At 46.7% G+C, this 25,616-nt stretch overlaps 1 protein-coding gene across 8 annotated transcripts in view; it reads left to right on the forward strand.

Moving 5' to 3' along the window:
• farp2 (FERM, RhoGEF and pleckstrin domain protein 2) overlaps positions 1 to 25,616 on the forward strand; it is a 208,007-nt gene that overhangs the window by 23,592 nt on the left and 158,799 nt on the right. For all 8 annotated transcript variants that reach the window (XM_085990846.1, XM_085990849.1, XM_085990847.1 and 5 more), the window contains exon 3: positions 17,740 to 17,844. In XM_085990846.1, coding sequence (XP_085846972.1) covers positions 17,740 to 17,844 — 105 coding nt within the window. The remainder of the gene's footprint in view (positions 1 to 17,739; positions 17,845 to 25,616) is intronic.

A 25,616-nucleotide genomic window follows, 5' to 3' on the forward strand; every position in this document is an offset into this window, starting at 1 on the left:
TCTCAGAATTTTGCAACCCTAGTTTTATTTTAAGGAAAATAAAATATGCAATAAATAGCAGACGACGTGAAAAAAAGCTAATCACGAGCCTGGGATGAGCAGCTGTAACAATTTTTAATTATACAGTTTGAGGGGCACAATGCTACTTTTGCTGCTCAATTATTGAGTAGGTTTACCATTTTAATAGGTTTTGTTTCAGTGATGGTATGGAAAAACTGGAAGTTTGATATTTCTGAGGACTTGCTGCAAGTCTCGAGGGTTATGACGCTATCTTCCACATGGATCGTACAGATTACTTCATCCAAGAGTTGTAAAATCAGCAGCAAATGTTCCTGATCTCTCTCGCTCTCCCGTGCTTCTGAGTGATCGAGGCCCCTAGTCTTCAGGAGTTTACAGCAGTGTGAAGTGAATTGTAAGTTTACCCTTGCTGTGAAATTTCTCTCCTGCCATTTTTAGCCCTGTTTTCCTTGCCCAGTTTCCCCCATTGTGTTGGAGCTAATGCCGGCTGTGCTTGTACTAATAGCAAACCTCCTGAATCCAAATTGGTGTCAACTGATAGCAGTTTTCTGGTGGCTGCTACCGCACCCCGGATTTGCAACTTGTTGATCCTCGTGTTATAGATGGGGATTATGCAGAAGCCCCAAGTCCAGTTTAAAAGATCAAATATACAAAGTGTAGAAATGCATGCGGATCAATGAACTGCACATTGAGGGGCTCTGGGAGATTGGTGTCAATAGACACATTCAAACTCCGAAAGCCAGGCTTTGGCTACAGTGGATGCACGGTTGAAAAGGCAGGTGAGGCAGCTAGGTGCTAAGTGACAGCATAGGGACTCAAATGGAAAGCAAGATAAACTGCTCTGACAAAAGCAAACTGCTGCCGACGGTGGAATTGGAAACAAACAGTGCTGGAAACACTAAGCAGGTCAGGCAGCATCCGTGGAGAGAGGAAGAATTAACGTTTCGGGTCTGTGACCCTCCGTCAGCACTGGAAAAAGTTAGAGATGTAACATATTTTAACCAGGTGCAGGGAAAGGGGAGGAAAGAACAAAAGGGACGGTCTGTGATAGAGTGGAAGCCAGGAGTGGTTAAATGTTGCCAATGGGAATGGCAGAATCATAAACAGTTGGCATGTGGGGGGAAAAAAACAAGGGTAGAGGTTATGGTCTGAACTTGTTGAAGTCGATGTTAAGGCCATAAGGCTGTAAAGTGCCTAAATCGAAAGATGAGGTGCCATTACTCTAACTTCGTTGGAACAGTGTAAGAGGCCGAGAACGGAGAGGTCAAAGTGGGAGTAGAGCGGAGAATTAGTGACAGGCGACCAGAAGTTTGGGGTCACCCTTACAGACTGAACAGCGGTGTTCTGCAAAGCGGTCACCCAACCTGTGTTTGGTCTCCTTTAATGTAGAGGAGATCACATCGTGAGCAGTGAATACACTATACTAAATTGTAAGTACAAGTAAATTGCTGTTTCACCTGGGAGTGTTTGGGATCTGGACAGTGGGAAGGGAGGCGGTAAAAGGGCAGGTGTTGTATCTCCTGCGTTTGCACCGGAAGGTACCGTGGGGAGGGGCTGTTGGGGGTGCTTGAGGAGTGGACCAGGGTGTCACAGAGGGAGCGGTCCCTTCGGAATGCTGAAAGGGGAGGGACAAATGCGTTTAGTGGTGGGATATCGTTGGAGGTGGTGGAAATGGTGGAGGATGATCTGTTGAATATGGAGATTGGTGGGGTGAAAGGTGAGGACAAGGGGAGCCCTATCATGGTTCTGGGAGGGAGGGGGAAGGTGAGAGCAGAAGTGCGGGAGATAGAATGGACACGGTCGAGGGCCGTGTCAACCATGGTAGAGGGGAATCCTCGGCTGAGGAAAAAGGAAGACATCTGAAGCACTAGTATGGAAGGTGGCATTATCAGAACAGATGTGGCGGAGACGGAGAAACTGGGAGAATGAAAGAGTCCTTGCAGGAAGTGGGGTGGAGGAAGCTGTGGGCGTCGGTGGCCTTATAGTGGATGTTTGTTGATAACCTATCCCCAGAAATGGAGACAGAAGTCGAGGAAGGGAAGAGAAGAGTCAGAGATGAACCATGTGAAGGTGAGGGTGGAAATTGGAAGCAAAGTGAATGAAATTTTCTAGTTCCGGGCGAGAGCAGGAAACCGCACCAATACAGTCATCGATGTACTGGAAGTGGTGGTGAGGGAGGGGACCCGAGTAGGACTGGATCAAAGAGTGTTCCACAAATCCCACAAAAAGGCAGGCATAGCTAGGGCCCATGCGGGTTCCCATAGCAACACCTTTAATTTGGAGGAAGTGAGTGGAGTCAAAAGAGAAGTTGTTCAATGGGAGAACAAGTTCAGCCAGGTGGAGGGTAGTGGTGGTGGATGGGGACTGGTTGGGCCTCTTTTCAAGGAAGAAACTGAACGCCCTCAGGCCATCCTGGTGGGGAATGGAGGTGTAGAGGGATTGGATATCCATAGTGAAAAGGAGACGGTTGGCGCAAGAAAACTGGAAACTTAGTGGCGGAGGAAGTCGGAAGAGTTGTGAATGTAGGTGTGAAGAGACTGGACAAGGAGGGAAAAAATAGAGTTGAGGTAGGAAGAAATCCGTTCCGTGGGGCAAAAACAAGCTGAAACAATGGGTCTACCAGGGCAGCCCTGTTTGTGGATCTTGGGAAGGAGGTGGAAGTGGGATGTGTGGGGTTGGGGAACTTGAGGTTGATGGCCATGGAGGGAAGATCTCCAGAGGAGATGAGGTCAGTGATAGTCTTGGGAACCATGTCTTGATGTTTGGCAGTAGGGTAATGGTCCAGGGGGAGGTAGGAGGAGATGTCAGAGAGTAGGCGTTCAGCCTCCGCACAGCAGAGGTCGGTTCGCCAAACAACAACAGCACCACTCTTGTCAGCAGGTTTAATGACAATGTTGGGGTTGGATCTGAGAAACTGCTCTGAAGTATCTTAAGATGCAAAAGCCAACAAGTCAAGTGTTTTATACAATATTTAGACTTAGTAAGATTGAGATGTCCCTAAACCCTGGACAGAACTAACCACATACTGGTAACAAAATACTGATGATGCTGGAAATCTGAAACGGTGAACACTTCTGAGCAAGGGTTCTACACCCGGAACATAGACTGATTTGAATGCTCTCGATACATGCTGCCTGACCTGCTAAATATCCCGGTGTTTTCTGTTTTTCTGCCACAGTGGTGTCAGCCGTGGCTCAGTTGGTAACACTCTGGCCTCTGAGTTATAAGATCGTGGGTTTAAACCCCACTCCAGAGACATGAGCGCACAATCTAGGCTGACACTTCACTGCAGTCAGAGCTGCTGTCTTTTGGATGAGATGTCAAGCCGAGGCCTCATCTGCTCTCTCCGGTAGATATAAGAGATCCCATAGCACTATTTCGAAGAAGAGCAGGGGAGCTATCACTGGTGTCCTGGCCAATATTTATCCCTCAACCAACATCACTAAAACAGATTAATTGGTCACCTTTCTCATTACGCATAGCAATCTCCCACGAACAGCAAATTGGCTGCCACATTTCCTACATTTCAACTACACTTCAAAATTATTTCATTGGCTGTGAAGTGCTTTGGGAAGTCCTGAAGTTGTGAAAGGAGCTATATAAATGCAAACTCTTTTCTTTCTATAACCTATATTTCCATGCTGTAGCTTGTGAAATTGACCGTGCGGTGCTTCAAAGTATTTGGGGCCCTGCCTAATATCACTTTTATTCTCCTATGCAACATATGCAGATTACTGTTCTTTGTGCAAATTCTTGCATAGTTATAGGACGTGTTGAACTAGACGGGTTTCGACTCCCTTTGTTGGGGGAGAGGGAATAAGGGGCTTTGGGATTTCCTGGGTTTGTGGGACCTCTGTTTAGGGCTGGGCCAGCTCCTGCAGATATATTTGCTGAAGAGCACAGTTTGTTGTGTCCTGCTGGTTCCATGATTGTGATCAACTGATTCAGCACAGAGCATGGATGAGATGTGGGATCAGTCCTGCTTGTATGGCTCGGTGCCATATGGTGCTTTTACCAACATTGGTGGGGCGCTCAGCTGTTTATATCTGCAGTGTGGAAAACTGCATTTAAAACAAATGGGTTTGCCAGAGCCCGCTGCCACTGTGCATCATTTAAAGGGTAACTGACCATTGATTACATGTTCACATTTCTACAGCTGGTGTGTTAGTGGTGAGGTTTGTGCCAACACTGAGATCCAGCAGAGTGTGGTTCGTACACACCCAGCGCAGTGCACTCCTTTGAGGAGCAGTGTCTATTTGTGTTGCACATAATGATGCGTGGCTAAAGGGCCATGTGTTTTCAGGCTGTAGTCTGTGTTACATTAGGCAGTCGAGACGTGTCGGGTTGGACTTGGTGAGAAGTTCCCCCGAGGCCTAGACTGATGATCAGACCTGAACAATGCACCATTTTCTTTGTATTAACGAGGTCTGAGTCTTGTTCCTGTGTGTGAACACTTCAAGCTGTCTGCTTAGGTTCTTATTACATGGCGTAAATTTAATTTCCCAAGAGTCCAGAAGCTTTGCGCAGGTGAAAGTGAATGGTTAAACTGTAATTGTTACGGTGCAGGGAAGAGTTGGGTTCTCCTGCATTTTTTCATTTTAACTGCACCTTACTCCCTGATTATTAAGGCTCTATTATGTTTTTGAAGTGATTTTTGGTCAAATTTCATATTGCCGGGTCAGATGAGGCCAATTTCAAAAGTTCTGCGTGAATTAATAAATAGATCAACTCTAATCAAGTGCTTTTAACAGCAAAAAGGTGCTTTGCGGGAGTGTATGGGAAAATAAAGATCAAAGCTATTTAAATATACCCAGTCACGAGCATTAATTTTAAACAGCTGACTGAGTGGCATTGTACACCGAGCTGCAGGGTGACAATCTGCTCAGTGCACCATCAGATGTTTTCCATTTCGGGCATCCGTGTGACTGCACTGAGAGGCTGGATGGACCACTTCCCCAAGGTGTTTTCTCCTAGTTATTACTGGTTCGAAAACTGAGCATAAAGTAATATTCCCCCCCCCCCATCCTCTAAAAAGGAATTATTTTGATGCTTTGCCCATATTTTTCTTTGTTTACTTTCCTTCCTTTAGGAGCAGGGAGGCTGAACAGGCAACTATAAAAAGCTTAGTTTGAGCAGAACACTACAGCGCAGATGTGGTTTAAACACTCCAATGCGCTTTATTAAAAACATCTGGAGTTTGTGGCGTCCACCCTCTAAGTTTTTTCCAGCCCCAGTCCCCTTCCTCCTGGGAGTTGGTGCTGCAACTGTTGGGTGCAAAATTTAAAACGGTGTACAGCGACACACATGCTCTGGCCTATAGAATGTCAGGAAGTGTGGGTGGAGGGATCAGTGTGACTTCGATGAGCTTTGTTGAAAGGTTGAGCTTGTGCCCTGAATTCATGTACGAGGCCACCTTGAGATTTGCCAGAAAACCCTTTCCCTTCAGTAGGTATTTTTTGTATGTCACTTGTATGTCAACCTACATTCTACATTCTTTAAAATAGTTATTTTGCCAGAAAGCAAGACTCGGTGACCATGCAGGACAATTATTCCTCTACAAATAGTTGATTAACACTATGGGAAAAGTTTAGCCTATTTTGGCGAGTAAAGGAAGTTAAATTCTGTCTGAATGGAGGGGCATTGGCAAGTCTTTTGTATCTGCCTGGTATCTTGGACTGCATCCCTGTTACTTTGCATGACTCCCAGGGAAAAGTTGATTAGATTTGTAAAATGTAGGTAGTTCTGTTCTTTTCCCAATCTCAAATTTTATTCAGCCCTACAACTCTTCCCCTGAAGTCTGCCTTCATCCAACTCCAACCTCTTGTACATCCCTCCCTCCCTTAGCACCACCATTTTGAACTCTCGGGGAATCAAGGGATGTGGAGTTGAGGCCAAAGATCAGCCATGATCTTATTGAATGGTGGAGCAGGCTCGAGGGGCTCTTATTTCTTATGTTCAACCCTATCTTAATGTCTCCTCCTTTGGCTCTGTTAATTTATGTCTGATAATGCTCCTGTGCAGCACCTTGTGACGTTTTACTACGCTATATAAATGCAAGTTGTTGTAAATTATACTTATTTTATCCTCTGAGAGGAAGACTGCATGTACCAGCATGGATTTGTTTGTCTGAACCTTGATGCCAATTTGCTGTGTCAGGGCAGCAGGCTCACATGTTGAGTTAGATGTTGCTAAGGACTGAGTGAAAGCTGTTTTATTGTAGTTATTCTGTTTTATTGTTATTTAGTGGAAAATAGCAGGAGATTATGTTCCATCATTATATTAGAATTAAACACAGTGGAGCAAAGGGATCAGTCTTGGGTTCATTATTGCAATATCTGCTGAAACAGATGGACTGCATCTAAAAACAACTCCCTTGTACAATGTTTAATTCTTTTGTGATTTATATTCAGCAACTACTTTCAAAACAGATGTCAATATGGCCACTTCCAGGTTTGAATTGAACACTGCCAGACTAGCAAAAGATGTTGGCAGTCCGCTAACTCAACCCTACTGTTATGGGACTGAAGCTTGTGGAGGTGGATAGTGGGGGGTCTGTTCATCTTGGCTTGGGAACTACTGGGCAGATTGGGGGAGGGGGAGGGGATGTCTGCATGTTTCAACTTGCTTCTGAAGAAATTCCAGTTAATCTCTGACTTCAGTGTTATCAAAGAAAATGTTAACATTGAATTCTCACTGTTCTGTTGGAGCTATGTTCTGCTATTAATTAAAACCCAGTGCCCAAATGGCATGTTGTGGTTGAACTGTGGCTATGCTGTTGTCCAGCACAGTGCTTCATTGTTACATATGTTTGCAGCGTGTAGCTTCAGGCTAGACCAGTCTAATCTAACCTTGTTTGTCCACTTGCTGTGCTCATTTCCTGTAATGTTTTAACAGTTGCTGAGACATGATATTCACTCTTTTAGATGGATTGTCTTTTAGATAGCTATAAAAAAAAAAGAACTTTCTACCCAAATATTTTAACCCGTTACCCTCTAAAATGGACTTCTTACTTGTGATGCTTGGCTCAGCTTGCTGCCTGGTGCCCCTTGTACTAAATTGTGTGGCGTGTGTCTGTACCAGGCACCTCTGATCCATTATAGTTTAAGTATGAAGTGTTCTTATTTCTTTGGACTTCACCCAGTTTTTTTATTGCGTTTCTCTTCACTACATCACTCACACAAGTTCCTTCCAACTGGATTGTAGGGTTTATGTCCCCATCCTTCTGCTGAGTGATGAGCAACTTGTTGTACAGTGAACATGTATTCAAGAATGCAGGGCTTCCCAGATTTTGTGCAATATCCCTGCCCAGGCTAGAAGTCCTACAGTTTAGCGGCTGGTCTCCTGATCATTTTCTTGCTTCAAAGATGGTGTCGTCCTCTGCTTAAAAATATCACTTTCGGAGAAGGGTACTAGGAAGTTAAAAACTAAATCCTCCTGTGTTCGCCCCCAGATGTAGAATTGTCAAACTACAAGGCATCATCAGAAATCCTTTCCAAGTTTAAAAGCATGCATTTTTGCCTAATAGTTTTAGAATATTTTTCTTCATATAATGAATGGTTACATCATCTGGCTTGGAGGTGGTTGGGGTGGTCATCAACATACATGTGAAACCTGACATGTTTTTAGATGATTTCTCCGAGGAGCAGCATGCAGATGAGAAATAGGAGCGGGCCAAGGATAAATCCTTGGGAGACTCCAGAGATAATGGTGTGGGAGTGGGAAGAAAAGCCATTGCAGGAGATTCTCTGGCTATGACTGGATAGGTAAGAGTGCAATTGGGTGACTAAGCAGGATGTTGGAGGAAGATAATGTGGTCAACTGAAATGCTGCAGACGGGTTGAGAAGGATAAGGAGGGATAGTTTACCACGGGCACCGAGGATGTCATTTGTGACCTTGATTAGGGCCGTTTCATTACTGTGGCAGGGGCGGAAACCAGATTGGAGAGGTTCAAACATGGAGTTACGAGAAAGTTGGGCACTGATTTGGGAGGCGACAACATGTTCAAGGAGAGGAAAGGGCGGTTGGACATGAGGTGATAGTTTGCAAGGAGAGGGGTCAAGGGGGACAAGCTGTTACTTGAGAAAGCAGTCGTTTCTCCACTTATAAAATGTGCAGTTGCTATTTAGATGTGTGCTGCAGTGCCTCTGAAATGGGTAATGATTCAGTGGCATAAGCCGTCGTGAAGAAACTTTTTGTCTTGCTGAGTCAGTAATTGTAGCAGTGAGGTTTGCTTTGGGTTCGTGCTGTGTACAGGGCCAGCTGTTGTGGAAGCCTGTGCCAGATAATAGGAGTTGCTGCAGTTGGCAGGAGGTGTGTGTGTGTGTGTGTGTGTGTGTGTGTGTGTGTGTGTGTGTGTGTGTGTGTGTGTGTGTGTGTGTGTGTGTGTGTGTGTGTGTGTGTGTGTGTGTGTGTGTGTGTGTGTGTGTGTGTGTGTGTGTGTGTGTGTGTGTGTGTGTGTGTGTGTGTGTGTGTGTGTGTGTGTGTGTGTGTGTGTGTGTGTGTGTGTGTGTGTGTGTGTGTGTGTGTGTGTGTGTGTTTTCACCAGCTGTACTGACATTTGTAGGCACAACACTTCTGATGTTAATGTTGCTTGGCAGAGAGGAGAGACATATAGCAGCTGCTCAGACAGACTACACTGCCTGTAGCTATCTAGGTCAGCCTCTTTTACTTCACAGTTGTATGTTGCAGCATTATTCAAATTCCTAGGTGGCTGCAATGCTGAGTTCTACCCTGGAAAACAAGATGACCATGGGCAGAGAAAGAAGGTGGAATCTGAGCTTTATTTTCCACCTCTATCATCTGGGTGGGACTTCAGCGCATACACTTCAGTGTAGCACTGAGGGAGTACTGCACTGTCAGTAGTGTTGTCATTTGGAAGAAATGTTAAACCGGGGTCGCTGTCTGCTTATGTGGGTGTAAAATATGTTATGGCACTATTGGAAGAGGAGCAATGTCCTGGCCAGCACTTACTCCTCAACTGGACCTTCAGAAACACATTAACTGCTTATTTATCTCATTGCTGTTTGTGGGATCTTGCTGTGTGTGAATGGGATGCCACATTTGCCTACAAAATAACTGATTACATTTCAAAAGTACTTCGTTGTAAAGCGTTGAGATGTTCTGTGGATGTGAAAGGCACTATATAAATGCAAGTTCTTTTGTTTGATTGCCCATGGAGGATCAGAGAATTCTGCAGAATTATACTTCAGGAGGTTAAATAGTTGCAGTAGAAGCCATGGTGAGGGCAGATTGTATATGGGCTGTGGAAGGAGCCATGGTGAGGGCAGATTGTAGATGGGTTGTGGAAGGAGCCATGGTGAGGGCAGATTGTATATGGGCTGTGGAAGGAGCCATGGTGAGGGCAGATTGTATATGGGCTGTGGAAGGAGCCATGGTGAGGGCAGATTGTATATGGGCCGTGGAAGGAGCCATGGTGAGGGCAGATTGTATATGGGCTGTGGAAGGAGCCATGGTGAGGGCAGATTGTAGATGGGCTGTGGAAGGAGCCATGGTGAGGCTAGATTGTAGATGGGCTGTGGAAGGAGCCATGGTGAGGGCAGATTGTAGATGGGCTGTGGAAGGAGCCATGGTGAGGCTAGATTGTAGATGGGCTGTGGAAGGAGCCATGGTGAGGGCAGATTGTAGATGGGCTGTGGAAGGAGCCATGGTGAGGGCAGATTGTAGATGGGCTGTGGAAGGAGCCATGGTGAGGGCAGATTGTATATGGGCTGTGGAAGGAGCCATGGTGAGGGCAGATTGTATATGGGCTGTGGTGGAGGCCATGGTGAGGGCAGATTGTATATGGGCTGTGGAAGGAGCCATGGTGAGGGCAGATTGTATATGGGCTGTGGTGGAGGCCATGGTGAGGGCAGATTGTATATGGGCTGTGGAAGGAGCCATGGTGAGGGCAGATTGTATATGGGCTGTGGTGGAGGCCATGGTGAGGGCAGATTGTATATGGGTTGTGGAAGGAGCCATGGTGAGGGCAGATTGTATATGGGCTGTGGTGGAGGCCATTGTGAGGGCAGATTGTATATGGGCTGTGGAAGGAGCCATGGTGAGGGCAGATTGTATATGGGCTGTGGAAGGAGCCATGGTGAGGGCAGATTGTATATGGGCTGTGGAAGGAGCCATGGTGAGGGCAGATTGTATATGGGCTGTGGAAGGAGCCATGGTGAGGGCAGATTGTATATGGGCTGTGGAAGGAGCAGGTCTGATATGCCAAAATAATTCATTTCCAATATCCTTGTCTATTTCTTTTAATATCCTTGGGTGGAAATCATCAGGCCTGGAGATTTGTATTCAATTCCATTTAGCTTATCTGTTAGAATTTTCTCCTAATGTTTCATCTCCCTTGTGCCTCTGACCTCAAATGCTTCGCTGTGAGGACTGATGCAACACCAATATCCTTGCCCTAACTATTGTCTCTTAATCTGTATTTAACAGGCCTACATCTACTTTACCATTTTTCTTTTTGGTATTTGTGATTAATCTTGATGTACAGATTTTTCCCCATACTTCTCTCCTTCCCCTCCTTTTTCTTGGCAGCCTTTTGTTGCATTCTGTAATCCTCCCAGTTCTCATTCCTGTTATTTTTTTACCCATACACTCGCCCCTCCCATCTGTCTCCCTACCCTGACAGTATGTCATTCGGGGGCTGGCGTTAGTTACGTAAATGCGCAGAGCTGGTCCCACTCCTTTGCTACCGAAATAAAATTGCAGCCCAGGGTGTGCACAGAGACCGACTTTATGTTTTGGTGAAGTGTGGTGTGGGGGCGGGGGCGGAGAGAGAGAAGGGATGAGGTTATTTGTTTAGTTAGTGGCTGGTGCTGGGTAGTTGCAGAATCCAGTTGCCTTGTTATAGTCCCCTTTTTCTACTATAGCACCTCGGAAGTTGAGAATGTAAACTGTGTTCTCTTTGTGTGTTCATGATGCTGTTGGTTCCTTGACCCTCTGCTCGTGCACCCGATGGAGAGAGCCGGATATTTTTCTCTCTGCCCTCCTCTAGTGTAAAAGCTCCTTAAAGTAAATGTTACTAAACAGAATCTTGAAAACATCTGTGCGTGCAGGAAGCAATTCCCAATATAAATAGGTCATTAAAGCCATCTGGAGAATGTATTTGTATGCCTAGCTGGGAGTAGAGGACATTTCAACCTATTATAAACACACACAAATTATATTTGAGTGGTGCAAAAAACTTTGGCCCTCATTATTCTATTTCAAGAAAAGTTCTATGTAGTCCAAAGAAATGAGCATAACTCACTCGCCAAACAAACATTTATTAAAGGGCAGTAACGTCCTTCTGAATTTTAAACGGGTATGCCCTTTAACTAAAAATCTGGTCTTTCAAAGCTTCAGATGAATGCCCTGGTTCCTGTGCTTTGTTGCTGGTGGCCTGTTTTAACTTTGTTGTGGAAGCTGATCCGAGCCTTTAATGTGAGACGCTCTTGGGGATGGTGCGAGTGGGGAGGGTTGACCCCAGTAACTTGTTGTAACTTGTGGTGTGGCTGCTTTCTGGAATCAGTAAGAATTTAATTAAATGAGAAGGCCCTGGCTTTCTAAGAATACATGTTACATTTCTATATTTAGATATCTGTTCCAAAGACTTTTATTGAGTTGGACAATGTTATAATTTCAGTCTTGGGTAAGTGTAACTTGCAAAACCTAATCTGGGAGCTGCAAATTTTTGTCTCTACTTTGTCAATCCTTGGAGGGCTGGGTAGGAAATAGACTCTGCTTAGCAGTGCAACACTTAATGAGAGCTGGAATTCAAGGTGTATTTGCAAACTCCACAAAGCGATTGCTTGTAAAATCTGTTGTTTTTTTGATAAACCGCTTCCGATCTGGTTAAACCCTAATTCTACTGTTCAGTCAAGTCCCAACTGTTCTCCTGGGGATCGAACCTGACACATTCTGGTCTTGTGTAGGCCATTTATCCCTACACCGTCGGAGGAGCCTCATTCGAAGATCTGTTCTGAATTTCTATCTGCAGCTACTTTTCTTACACAGCTGCCGTTTACTGAGAATAAGATAAACCCTGGAGTGATGGTGTACGCTTCCTGGATCCTGGCGCTGCCTTGTGTAACCGCCAACAGTCACATTCCTCTAAAGTAGCAGAGCCTGTTGATGAAGTGCTGTTGAATGAAATTCATAAACTGAACCTGTTGGGATTGCATTTTTATTGTCATTCAAAAAAAGTTAACTATTTATTTGAAATTGTTGCAGCCTGGCTCCTCCACTGACTGGAGGGAGAGCAGGGGCCCAAATGTTAGTGTGAAAGGTTGATGGGCAAAACTCCTAGTTCCAATTTACCGTTTTGTTTTTAGGTTTTATAGAATCAACATTTCATGAAACAGCCTGACAACAGTTTCCTAAAGCAGAACTTGTCTGTGACCCAGAAGCTGTACCATGTCCATAATCTTTCTTTGGCAGTGTTACAAGCTGAGGATTGGTCCTGACCGTAGTTGCTTAAATTGGGTTTTAACTGTCTCCTGCTAAGCTAGCAACTGTCTTTGAAATATTGCCACTTCGTATAGGCCATGTACAGACTAAAGCAGCCAATATATTTTTGTATTTGAGTACTGATTTTTGCATATTTGGGTCAAACTGAACATGTGCAGGAAACTTTTGATTTACCGACACCTAAATAACCGGAAATCTCGGTTAACCGGCAAAATTCAGGAGTAAGTTCAGGTACGTTTTACTTCATATTGTACTTGCCTTCCTCGATCTGTTGCTGTGCAAGGGTGTGGCTGCAGCTGTTGCTAAGCTACAGAGATGCTTGGAACTTGTGGCCATTGCTCTGCACCTGTTGCTAAGCAACAGGGTTTGTTGCTTTATACGGAGCTCTCAGCTCGCCGTATCTTTTAACTATAGCTCTCGGTTATCCGGAATTTTTGATAAAGTGCCGGATTTAAAAAAAAGTTTCCTGTATGTAAGAATGTCTTGTGTGTGTGTGTGTATATGATGACTCACCCCTACCTTTTAATGCCAAACAGTAACATCAATAGGGGAGAACCATGCAGAAGTTCTGGGTCTCCATTTAAGTGTCCCACCCCAGAGCCTCTAATTTAAATATAAAAGTACCCATAGAGGGGAGAGATTGCACAATGTCACTTTGTGGTCTCCCCATCTAATTCTGGTGCCCTGTACTGCCTGAGTGGATGTAATATTGCCTGAAGGTGCCTGTCCTGTGGGGTGAGTTCAACAGCATCAAAAGAACAACTGCTGAAATCAGGCCAACATCTGAATGAGAGAGAAAAATGAATGGTTGCGTGGCCATCAGGTGAGGAGAGGTTAGGATTCCTGTGATTTTTGAATACCCCTCTGATGCCTAGAGTCTAGGCTTCTGTGCAAAATGGCTGACTGCGTGAGTGAGATTCTGGAGGGCGCAATACCTGTTGAGCTATTCCCCAGACATTAGTGAAAGGGAGGGGATGTGTGCTTTAAGAATGATTTTGCTATTGACCCCAACATGCATTGCATTTTGTTGAATTACTGAGCAAGCAGTAGAACAGAGACTACTATATCTGGTGCAGGCTACAGTGTGTGCACAGTAACCAAAAATAATTCTCTCTTGAAAAATTAATCCCTTTGCTGTATCTGTACTTGCTCTTAAGTGATTTACAAATGGCATTTAGTAGCTGATGAGGAATGGCCTTGATCTCACTCTTGTAAAATTCAGAATGTTAAAGGACAACATTCCTGAGGAAGTGCTGTGGCATCTCTCGTTTTGGGGCAAAGAGTGTTGTGTAGAGGTAATGAGTATTTGTATTATGCTGCTGGCCATGACCCAGTAAGCACCCAGGTCTGTGGCCTGATTAATTGGGTGAAGAGTGTACACTCCATGTACTGGGCACAGGACTTGTCTCCTTCCAGAAGCATTGCCAAGCCTGTCATGTCACATGTGTTGGTGCTTGTAAATGGCATTGATAATGGGGCAGGAAAATAGAAACAGAGGCAGCAAGTTCCTTTGGTGTAGAGAGCAGGCCATGTTGTGTGTATCACTTGTATGTCCTTGGCACTGGATGGTGTGGAGTAGGCCTGGCCACAATTTGCTTCCCTGCTGTGTTCTCATCTAAGATGCTGAAAGATTTAACTCTTTAAGCAGTATATATTCTATCCAAAAAATATCAATGAATCTCATGCCAGATCTCTTCTCCATTCCCAAGACAGCACACTTCCGGCCACTGCCAGTGTTGCTCTGTAACTGTTCAGGGATGTCCAGTGTTGGTGAGTGACCATAGAATGATACAGCACAGAAGAAGACCATTCGGCCCATCATGCCTGTGCCGGCTCTTTGAAAGAACTATCCAATTAGTCCTACTCCCCTGCACTTTCCCCATAGCGCTGCAAATTTTTTTTCCTTTTCAAATATTTATCCAATTCCTTTTTGAAAGTATTTATTGAATCTGCTTCCACTGCCCTTTCAGACTGTGCATTCCAAATCATCATAACTCGCTATGTAAATTATTTTTTTCCTCATGTCCCCCAGTGGGGTTCTGCAGGGCTCAGTACTAGGTCCCTTGCTTTCTGTGGTATACATCAATGATTTAGACTTCTATGTACGGGGCATGATTAAGAAGTTTGCAGATGATACAAAAATTGGCCGTGTGGTTGATTGTGAGAAAGAAAGCTGTAGACTGCAGGAAGATATCCGGTGGGCAGAAAAGTGGCAAATGGCATTCAATCTGGAGAAGTGTGAGGTAATGCATTTGGGGAGGGCTAACGAGGCAAGGGAATACACATTAAATGGTAAGATACTGAAGTGTAGTGGAACAGAAGGACCTTGGAGTGCATGCCCACAGATCCCTGAAGGTATCAGGACAGGTAGATAAGGTGGTTAAGAAGGCATACGGGATACTTTACTTTGTTAGCCGAGGCATAGAATATAAGAGCAGGGAGATAATGGTTAAACTGTATGAAACACTAGTTAGGCTGCAGCTAGCGTACTGCGTACAGTTCTGGTGGCCACATTACAGGAAAGATGTGATTGCACTAGAGAGGGTACACAAGAGATTTACAAGGATGTTGTCAAGACTGGAGAATTTTAGTTATCAGGAAAGATTGGATAGGCTGCAGTTGTTTTCTTTGGAACAGAGGAGGCTGCAACCCTAACCCTAATTGAGGTGTATAAAATTATGAGGGGCCTAGATAGAGTGGATAGGAAGGACCTATTTCCCCCTAGTGGAGAGGTCAATAATGGGGTGGGGGCATAGATTTAAAGTAATTGGTAGAAGGTTTAGAGGGGAGCTGAGAACTTTTTTCACCGAGGGTGGTGGGGGCCTGGAACACACTGCCTGAAAGGGTGGTAGAGGCAGAAACCCTCATCACATTTAAAAAGTACTTGGATGTAGCCTTGTAAGTTACAGCACTTCGAGTTGGAAAGTGGGATTAGGCTGGATAACTCTCTTTCGGCCGGTGCAGACACGATGGGTTGAATGGCCTCCTGGTCGTAAATTTCTATGATTCTATAAAAGAACATATCTTTGTCGCCTCTGGTTCTATTGGCAGTTACCTTAAATCTGTGCCCTCTGGTTACTGACCCTTATGTCACTGGAAACAGTTGCTCTTTTCTCTATCAAACCCATCAAGATTTTGAACTCCTATCAAATTTCCCCTTAACCTTCACCACCTCTTCTCTTTAAGTCCCGCCATTCACCACAACATTTCTGCAGCTACTAATCTTCTCAACCGCACCCTCACTTCCACCTTTGCCCTTGTCCCCATTAAAACCATTGCTCTCCCACCCTGGTCATTCCCCCCGGTACAGCCTTCATCTCAGCTCTCAAGTTCAAGGGATGCAGACTTGAACATTTGGCGGACAACTGGTTTAGCCATTCATCGCCAAACAGATCTGGCTGAACCATATAAAGCACTATCAGGTCCTGCTCTCCCCTGTCAAAACTGCTCACTGTTCCAGGATCGTCCTGAAATGCGAAGATAACCCCACTACTTCTTTATTACTGAGATTGCGACATTACTTTCAGCTGCCTCTGTCACTTCCCGCCCTTCCCCTAGCCCACCAGGCCAAATTTCCTCAAGTTCCCACCTGCTCTAGCCCTGAACTCCTAGTTTCTCTCCTATCTCCACTCATGCCCTCTCCAAACTCATCTTGTCCATGAGACCCACCTCCTGCTCCCACGACCCTATTCCTACCAAACTGCTGATCTCCCAACTTCCCTTCCTGGCTCCATGTTAGCTGATGTTGTTTACGGTTCCTGCTCCGGAGGTTCTGTCCCCCTCCCCATCAAATCTGCTATCGTCGCCCCTTTCCTCAAAAAATCCACCCTTGACCCCTCCGTCCTTGCAAACTACTGCCCCATTTCCAACCTCCCTTTCCTCTCAAGTCCTTGAATGGGTTGTCTCCTCCCAAATCCATGCCCATCTTTCCTGCAACTCCTTGTTTGAATCCCTCCAATCAGGTTTCAGCCCCTGCCACAGTACTGAAACAGCCCTTATCAAAGTCACAAATGGCATCCTGTATGACTGGTAAACTATCCCTCCTCGTTCTTCTCGACCTTTCTGCAGCCTTTGAAACGACTGACTGCACCATTCTCCTCCGCTACCACTACTCCGTCATCCAGCTGGGTGGGACTGTACTCTCCTGGTTCCATTCTTATCTATCCAGTTGTAGCCAGAGAATCACCTGCAATGGCTTCTCTTCCAGCTCCTTCAGTGTTTTCTCTGGAGCCCCTCAAGGATCTATCCTTGGTCCCCTCTTATGTTATCTACTTGCTGCCCCTTGGCGACATCATCTGAAAACACGATGTCTGGTTCCACATGCACGCTGATGGCACCCAGCTCTACCTCAGCACTACCTCTCTCGACCCTTCCACTGCCTCTGATTTGTCCGACATCCAGTATTTGACGAGCAGAAATTTCCTCCAACTAATTATTGGGAAGACCGAAGTCGTTGACTTCAGTCCCCTTCAGTCACAAACACTGTTCCCTAGCCACCGATTTCCCCCTTTCCCTGGCAAATGTCTGAGGCTGAACCAGACTGATTGCAAACTTGATCCCGAGATGAGCCTCTGACCACATATCCACTCAATCGCCAAGACCACCTACTTCCAGCTCAGTATCCTCGCCCAACTCCACCGCTGCCTCCGCTTATTTGCTGCTGAAACCCTTATCCACGCCTTTGTTACCTCTGGACCTCTCCTGGCCGGCCTCCCATCTCCCACCCTCCATAAACTTGAGCTCATCCAAAACTCTGCTGCCCGTATCCCAATTCACACTCAATCCCATTCACCCCTGCGCTCGCTGACCTACATTGGCTCCCAGTCCGGCAACGCCTCGATTTAAAAATTTCTCATCCTTGTTTTCAAATTCCTCCATGGCTTCGTCACCCCCCCTCCCCAACCTCTGTAACCTCCTCCAGTCCTACAGCTCGGATCTCTGCGCTCCTCCACTTCTGGCCTCATGCACCTATCCGATTTTAATCGCTCCACTATTGGCGGCCATGCCTTAGCTGCCATAGCTCTTAAGCTCTGGAATTTCCCTCCCTAAACCTCTTGGCCTCTCTACCTCTCTCTTCCTTTATGATGCTCCTGAAAACCTAGCTCTTTGACCTGTCCTAATATCCTTATGTGGCTTGGTGTCAAATTTTGTTAACGCTCCTGTAAGGGCCATGGGACGTTTGTTAAACGCACTATATACATGCAAGTTGTTATGATAGGATTTCACTTTTGCTGATGACTGTGATTCTGCTTCCACAGCAAAAAGCCTATGGTCAGGCTCTGATGGATGAAATCTGCCAGCGCCTCAACCTTGTCGAGAGTGATTATTTTGGGCTGGAGTTCCGCAACAGCCGGGGGAATGAGGTATGTAGTCCAGTCAAGACTGTGTGCTCTCATGAGAACAGTCAAAATCTCAAATCAGCAAATGCCTTGTATTGCATCTGTGCAAGAGGGTCAGCTGCGTATAGTTAGTGGAAAATCATTTAGCAAACTGTGCGCAGGAATCCTTTCCCCCAAGTACACAGGTCGCTATTAGCCGAGAGCATGGGCTGAGCGCAGCACGCCATGCCCTGAGTGCGCAGACTGTGCGCAGGGCGCCATTAGCCAAGCGTGCGCAGGATGCCATGCCCCGAGCGCGCGGACTGCGCGCAGGACGCCATGAGCCAAGCGTACGGACTGCGCGCAGGACGCCAAGTGATCCCACAATCAACGGATCCGATCAAAACTCTGCAGTCCTGCCACATCCAGTCGTGAATGGTGGTGGACCATTAAACAACTAACGGAAGGAGGTGGCTCCAAGAATATCCCCATCCTCAATGATGGTGGAGCCCAGCACGCGAGTGCAAAAGACAAGGCTGAAGCGTTTGCAACCAACTTCAACCAGAAGTGCCGAGTGGATGATCCATATCGGCCTACTCCGGAGGACCCCACCATCACAGAAGCCAGTCTTCAGCCAATTCGATTCCCTCCACGTGATATCAAGAAACGGCTGAGCACACTGGATACAGCAAAGGCTATGGGCCCCGACAACATCCCGGCTATTGTGCTGAAGACTTGTGCTCCAGAACTGGCCGCGCCTCTAGTCAGGCTGTTCCAGTACAGCTACAACACTGGCATCTATCCGACAATGTGGAAAACTGCCCAGGTATGTCCTGTCCACAAAAAGCAGGACAAATCCAATCCGGCCAATTACTGCCCCATCAGTCTACTCTCAATCTTCAGCAAAGTGATGGAAGGTGTCATCGACAGTGCTTTCAAGCAGCACTTATTCACCAATAACCTGTTCACTGATGCCCAATTTGGTTTCCGCCAAGACCACTCGGCTCCCGACCTCATTACAGCCTTGGTCCAAACGTGGACAAAGGAGCTGAATTCCAGAGGTGAGATGAGAGTGACTGCCCTTGACATCAAGGCAGCATTTGACCGAGTCTGGCATCAAGGAGCCCTAGTAAAACTGAAGTCAATGGGAATTGGGGGGGAAAACTCTCCACTGGCTGGAGTCATACCTAGCACAAAGGAAGATGGTTGTGGTTGTTGGAGGTCAATCATCACAGCCCCAGGACATCACTGCAGGAATTCCTCAGGGCAGTGTCCTCGGCCCAACCATCTTCAGCTGCTTCATCAATGACCTTCCTTCCAACATAAGGTCAGAAATGGGGATGTTCGCTGATGATTGAACCGTGTTCAGCGCCATTCACAACTCCTCAGATAATGAAGCAGTCCATGCCCACATGCAACAAGACCTGGACGACTTTCAGGATTGGGCTGATAAGTGGCAGGTAACATTCGTGCCACAGAAGTGCCAGGCAATGACTATATCTGCAACAAGCGAGGGTCTAACCACTTCCCCTTGACATTCAGTGGCATTACCATCGCCGAATCCCCCACTATCAACATCCTGGGGGTCGCCATTAACCAGAAACTTAACTGGACCAGCCACACACACACTGTGGCAACAAGAGCAGGTCAGAGGCTGGGTATTCTGCGGCGAGTGTCCCACCTCCTGACTCCCCAAAGTCTTTCCACCATCTACAAGGCACAAGTCAGGAGTGTGTTGGAATACTCTCCACTTACCTGGATGAGTGCAGCTCCAACAACACTCAAGAAGCTCGACACCATCCAGGGCAAAGCAGCCCGCTTGATTGGCACCCCATCCACCACCTTAAACATTCACTCTCTGCACCACCGGCTTACCGTGGCTGCAGTCTACCATCTACAAGATGCAGTGCAGCAACTCGTCAAGGCTTCTTCGGCAGCACCTCCCAAACCCGTGACCTCTTCCACCTAGAAGGACAAGGGCAGCTGGTGCATGGGAACACCACCACATCCAAGTTCCCCTCCAAGTCACACACCATCCTGACTTGGAAATATATCGCCGATCCTTCATCGTCGCTGGGTCAAAATCCTGGAATTCCCTCCCTAACAGTACTGTGGGAGTATCTTCACCACGCAGATTGTAGCGGTTCAAGAGGGTGGCTCACCACCACCTTAAGGGCAACTAGGGATGGGCAATAAATGCTGGCCTTGCTAGTGATGCCCACATCCCATGAATAAATAATAAAAAGACGCCATTGCCCGAGTGCGCGGACTGGGCGCAGGATGCCATTGCCCGAGTGCGCGGACTGGGCGCAGGATGCCATTGCCCGAGTGCGCGGACTGGGCGCAGGATGCCATTGCCCGAGTGCGCGGACTGGGCGCAGGATGCCATTGCCCGAGTGCGCGGACTGGGCGCAGGATGCCATTGCCCGAGTGCGCGGACTGGGCGCAGGATGCCATTGCCCGAGTGCGCGGACTGGGCGCAGGATGCCATTGCCCGAGTGCGCGGACTGGGCGCAGGATGCCATTGCCCGAGTGCGCGGACTGGGCGCAGGATGCCATTGCCCGAGTGCGCGGACTGGGCGCAGGATGCCATTGCCCGAGTGCGCGGACTGGGCGCAGGATGCCATTGCCCGAGTGCGCGGACTGGGCGCAGGATGCCATTGCCCGAGTGCGCGGACTGGGCGCAGGATGCCATTGCCCGAGTGCGCGGACTGGGCGCAGGATGCCATTGCCCGAGTGCGCGGACTGGGCGCAGGATGCGAGTGCGCGGACTGGGCGCAGGATGCGAGTGCGCGGACTGGGCGCAGGATGCGAGTGCGCGGACTGGGCGCAGGATGCGAGTGCGCGGACTGGGCGCAGGATGCGAGTGCGCGGACTGGGCGCAGGATGCGAGTGCGCGGACTGGGCGCAGGATGCGAGTGCGCGGACTGGGCGCAGGATGCGAGTGCGCGGACTGGGCGCAGGATGCGAGTGCGCGGACTGGGCGCAGGATGCGAGTGCGCGGACTGGGCGCAGGATGCGAGTGCGCGGACTGGGCGCAGGAACCTGTTTAATCTTGTATGTCCGACACTTTTGCCTGACTGTCAGTTTTTTGAGGGTGTGTAGAGGGAACATTGCTGTCGTATGTGCTTTGGTTCCCCCTATATAGAATGTATGTGGGTTGTTGAGGCTGTCACCCAGTCATCCATGGTTTCCCAGAACCTGCTTTGATCGCCTCGGCGTAGAGAGTAATTTCTCAGTTTTTTTCCTAAAATGGTCAGAGGTTCTCTTCTCTTCCCGCCCCCCATACCCCCCCACTTTTTTCTTTTGCCTTTCCCTGGAGATTGTGTGGCTGCGTGTGAGATGGGGGCGATGGTGTGCAGAAGTTACACCATGCCAGTGGATTAGCTGGTCTTGTCAGTCGTTCCTCATATGTTTTATATGCCAAAGCAACACCTCGAGCGAACATCTTGGCATCGGTAGTGGGAGTACGTAACAGATAAAATGAATACGCCTCACAGAAAGATGTGTATTAATTAAAATTGCAGCCAAATTTGTAAAGGGCAAGTTGTGTCTGATAAATTGTAATAGTTCTTTTGAGGAAAGAGTGGTGTGCATTGATCAAGGATATGGAGTGGATTTTGTGTATGGCTTTTCTAAAGGTGTTTGAAGTGCCACCGGGGAGACTTGTTGATTAAGACACACGATGTTGGTGAGACCGCACCTGGAATACTGCGTACAGTTTTGGTGTCCGTACTTAAGAAAGGACATACTTGCTCTCGAGTCAGTACAAAGAAGGTTCACTCGGTTAATCCCGGGGATGGACATATGAGGAGAGGTTGAGTAGATTGGGACTCTACTCATTGGAGTTCAGAAGAATGAGAGGCGATCTTATTGAAACATATAAGATTGTGAAGGGGTTGGATCGGGTGGATGCGGGGAAGATGTTCCCGATGATGGGTGAAACTAGAACTAGGGGGCATAGTCTTAGAATAAGGGGCTGCTCTTTCAAAACTGAGATGAGGAGGAACTACTTCACGCAGAGGGTGGTAGGTCCATGGAATATGCTGCCCCAAAAAGCTGTAGAAGCTACATCATTACATAAATTTAAAACAGAAATAGACAGTTTCCTAGAAGTAAAGGGAATTAAGGGTTACGGGGAGCGGCCAGGAATTTGGACATGAGTCTAGGTTCGGATCGGTCATGGCCATGTGGGTAGCGGAGCGGGCCCAGGGGCCGTGTAGCCTGATCCTGCTCCTATTTCGTGTGTCTAATTCTGTTAGATTCAGGAGATGGTTCTGTGATAGTGGATTGGCGGTTAGGATCAGATCAGCCATGATCTTATTGAATGGCGGAGCAGGCTCGAGGGGCCGATTGGCCTACTCCTGCTCCTATTTCTTATGTTCTTATGTTAAAGGGGATGTGGCAGCACGCAAAGAGTTGGTTAAAGGACAGAAAACTGAGTCGTGGCTCCTAGGTGTTTCTTTGAATTGGAGGGATGTAATTCGTGGCGCCCCCCAGGGGTCAGTGTTGCAGGACGGTCAGTATCTGAAGGAGAAGGAATCTGTACAGTTCCAATATTAAGTTTAATGCTTTTGCAATTTATTTTACTTAGTATAGCTTTTAAATGTGTATATAACAGACAGAAGGGATGAAGTGAATAACTGAAACTTAAATGGCCTATCTCCAATTTTAAGATTATGCTCTCTCGTTCTGCATTCCCCCCACCAGAGGGAATAATTTCTCTATCTACCCTATCAAATCATTTAAAATATCTTGATTAATAGAATGTACTGGAGGAACAATTCCACTTAAGCTAATACATTTTAAACAGTATTTCACCCTAGTACTTTACAGCTCAAATTCTCTTTCTAGACAACCCAAGTTTGAAAGAGTAACATTTAAAAATGGTCAGTTTCAGTTTTCCAGCATCCGCAGTATTTTGTGCACGGAGGGGGGGGGGGGGTGCAGGCGCGGGGGAGAGAGAAGCGGTAACATAGAAACATAGATAGGAGCAGGAGTAGGCCAATCGGCCCCTCGAGCCTGCTCTGCCATTTAATGAGATGGCTGATCATCCAAATTCAGTACCCTGTCCCTGCTTTCTCCCCATATCCCTTGATCCCTTTAGCCTTAAGAAATATATCTAACTCCTTCTTGAATATATTTAATGAATTGGCCTCAACTGCCTTGTGTGGTAGAGAATTCCACAGGTTCACCACTCTCTGGGTGAAGAAATTCCTGCTCATCTCAGTCCTAAATGTCTTACCCCTTATCCTTAGACTGTGATCCCTGGTTCTGGACTCCCGCCATCGGGAACATCCTTCCTGCATCTAGTCTGCCCAGTCCTGTTAGAATTTTATAAGTTTCAATGAGACCCCCTCTCATCTAAACTCCAGCGAGTATAAGCCTAATCGACCCAATCTCTCTCCATATGTCATTCCTGCCATCCCAGGTATCAGTCTGGTGAATCTTCGCTGCACTCCCTCCATGGCAAGAACACCCTTCCATGGAAGAAATGCTCGGCCTTGTGCAGGGGTGGGGGTGGAGAGAGAAAGCAGTGTGCTTAGCCCCTTGCGCAGGGGGATTATTCCTTGTCTCTCATACGGGAGGAATGTTCTGCAACCATGTGTTTTGCTGAAGTGAATCTCTGTACCTTTTAGGATCACAAAGTCTAACTAAGTAAACATGGCTCATGCCAATAAGGGTTTAATTATTGCTTCGTCAGGAACGATTGGAATGCTTGTTAACTTCAGGCTGCAGATCAAAAGCAACCTGCATTTGTAATAAATTGTGATATCTGCAGTGTTAGACTGCCATAAAAAATGGCCCCATGTTAGCTGAGCAATGACCTATAATTTCAGCGGCAAATACTGTGTGCTGTTTAAATAATACAGGCTTTTGCAACTGGGCCATTTGCTTTTTTCCTGGGGAGGGAGTGGAAGGACTCTCCTTCACACCCCCTACCATGCCATTTTTCCACTTCCCTGCATATTCATAGTTCTTGCTGTTCTGAGTGCCCATTCTCTCCCCCAGTCTCTCCTAAAGCTTGTCACGTCTGTCCTCCGACCCAAGTTGCATCTCGCGGTCTTCCTTTCCCTTATTTCAACGCTAAGCGCCCCTGCCTATCCCTACACCCAGCACTGCTGACCTGCTCTGCCATCACCTTCCCACTGTTCATGCATTCTATATCTCTGATCTATATGTATTGATGTATATAAAATTATCGTGTTTGGTTATCTAGAGCCAGTACAAGAAACATCAAGGGGGGGCTGGGTGTCGCTCTGTCAGGACGCTGCCCTTTCATCTGTAGGACCCGGATTCAAATCAATTTCTGACATCAGCGAATGGTGATGACTGATGTGCTATTGAGTTTAGGGACTGCTCAGTCCAATCCAAGTGAGTATGTCCGCACACTCCAGTTAAGCACAAATTGACAATCTGATTCCAAGCCTTCTGCAGTGGTTGGTAAATGGACTGTTACAATGGGAGGGGCTGCAGATAGGAGAAGGATGCATTTCCGAGGCTTTGTATTGAGGTGCATGAGAGCTTTGCTGTGTAATTGATCATGAATTCTTTAGTACTGACATTGCGTGCAAGTTTGTCAAAAATAGTTGTGGGAAAAGTGTTATGACTACTGTTGTGTAGTATTCTGTTTTACATTTTATCTGTACTTAGTGTAACTATAATTATTCTCTCAGTACTAACTGGTCAGAATGGGATGTGGTGAGATTTGCATACAGTGCCTGATGTTTTGCCCAGGATTTACATTTGGGTGTTTCCGTACAATTGGATTTGACTAGTTCAGTTGTTTCCTTTCAAACACAAAATGCAGCTCTCTAAGTAACAGAACTCCTTTAAAGAGCAAGCAAGCTACAGTGATTGCAACAGCTTGCTTTAAAACCCAGCCTACATGGAAAAAGTGACTGCCGGAAGCCATGGCAGGAGAAGGGGGTTTCTGGGGATTGCTTGATTGTAAAGCATCGACATGACCAATAAAGATCTTAACGTCAGTTACAGAGGAAAGTACTGGGCAAACCGAGGCTTTGACACCGGTTCATTTCCAATGACACACTCTCACATTAATTTTGCCTGGAATATGAAACAAAATGAAATGCTGAATGCAGTTCTGCCAGTTCTTGTATTCACAATTGATCCTGTCTACAAATCCAAACACGATGCATGCAGTGCACATTTCCTGGTTGTCACACTGAACTTTAAGTTCCAAAGAAATGGAGGGGATTGAAGGAATGCATAACACGATTTCCGCAATGACGGTGTATGAACTTGCCAGCAGCAGCTCTTATAAATTCATCGTTTACTTAACAGTACTTAAATGAGCTTTATGGTTTCAATGATGTTCCTAGAATAAGTCAGTAAAAGATGTTCCCCTCAGGCAATCTGCTAAGCCATTGAATACTTTACTGATTCTGAGCCATCCAGCTCCATTCTGTAATAGTGTAACTCTGGCCATCACAGTGGAGTTAATTCAGCAAACCTCCATCTAGCTATTGAATGTAATGGGGGTGGGCGGGTGGGGGAGGAGCTATGACATTTAGTTAATGTTTTTGGCGAGGGTTTCTGTGGAGCAGGCCCAAGAAATTATGGCGTGCCATACATCATGACGTATGTCACTCGCACCATAATTTCCTGGACTATCTGCGCCATCATAATGGTGTACACCGTAGATGCACCATCACTGCAGCGCAGGTTTTCAGCAAGTTCAGGCCCACTGATTCAATGATCTTAAAATTTGTCGTTCCATTAATTAAGTGCTAGGTACACATTGGGAAATCGGATGGGCGTCTGGTACATAATTCCTGAGCATTACAAACATTTAC

The sequence above is a fragment of the Somniosus microcephalus genome, chromosome 6 (genome assembly GCF_052327205.1).
Source record: "Somniosus microcephalus isolate GS21.2 chromosome 6, FLI_Smic_1.0, whole genome shotgun sequence".
NCBI classification, from domain to species: Eukaryota; Metazoa; Chordata; class Chondrichthyes; order Squaliformes; family Somniosidae; genus Somniosus; species Somniosus microcephalus.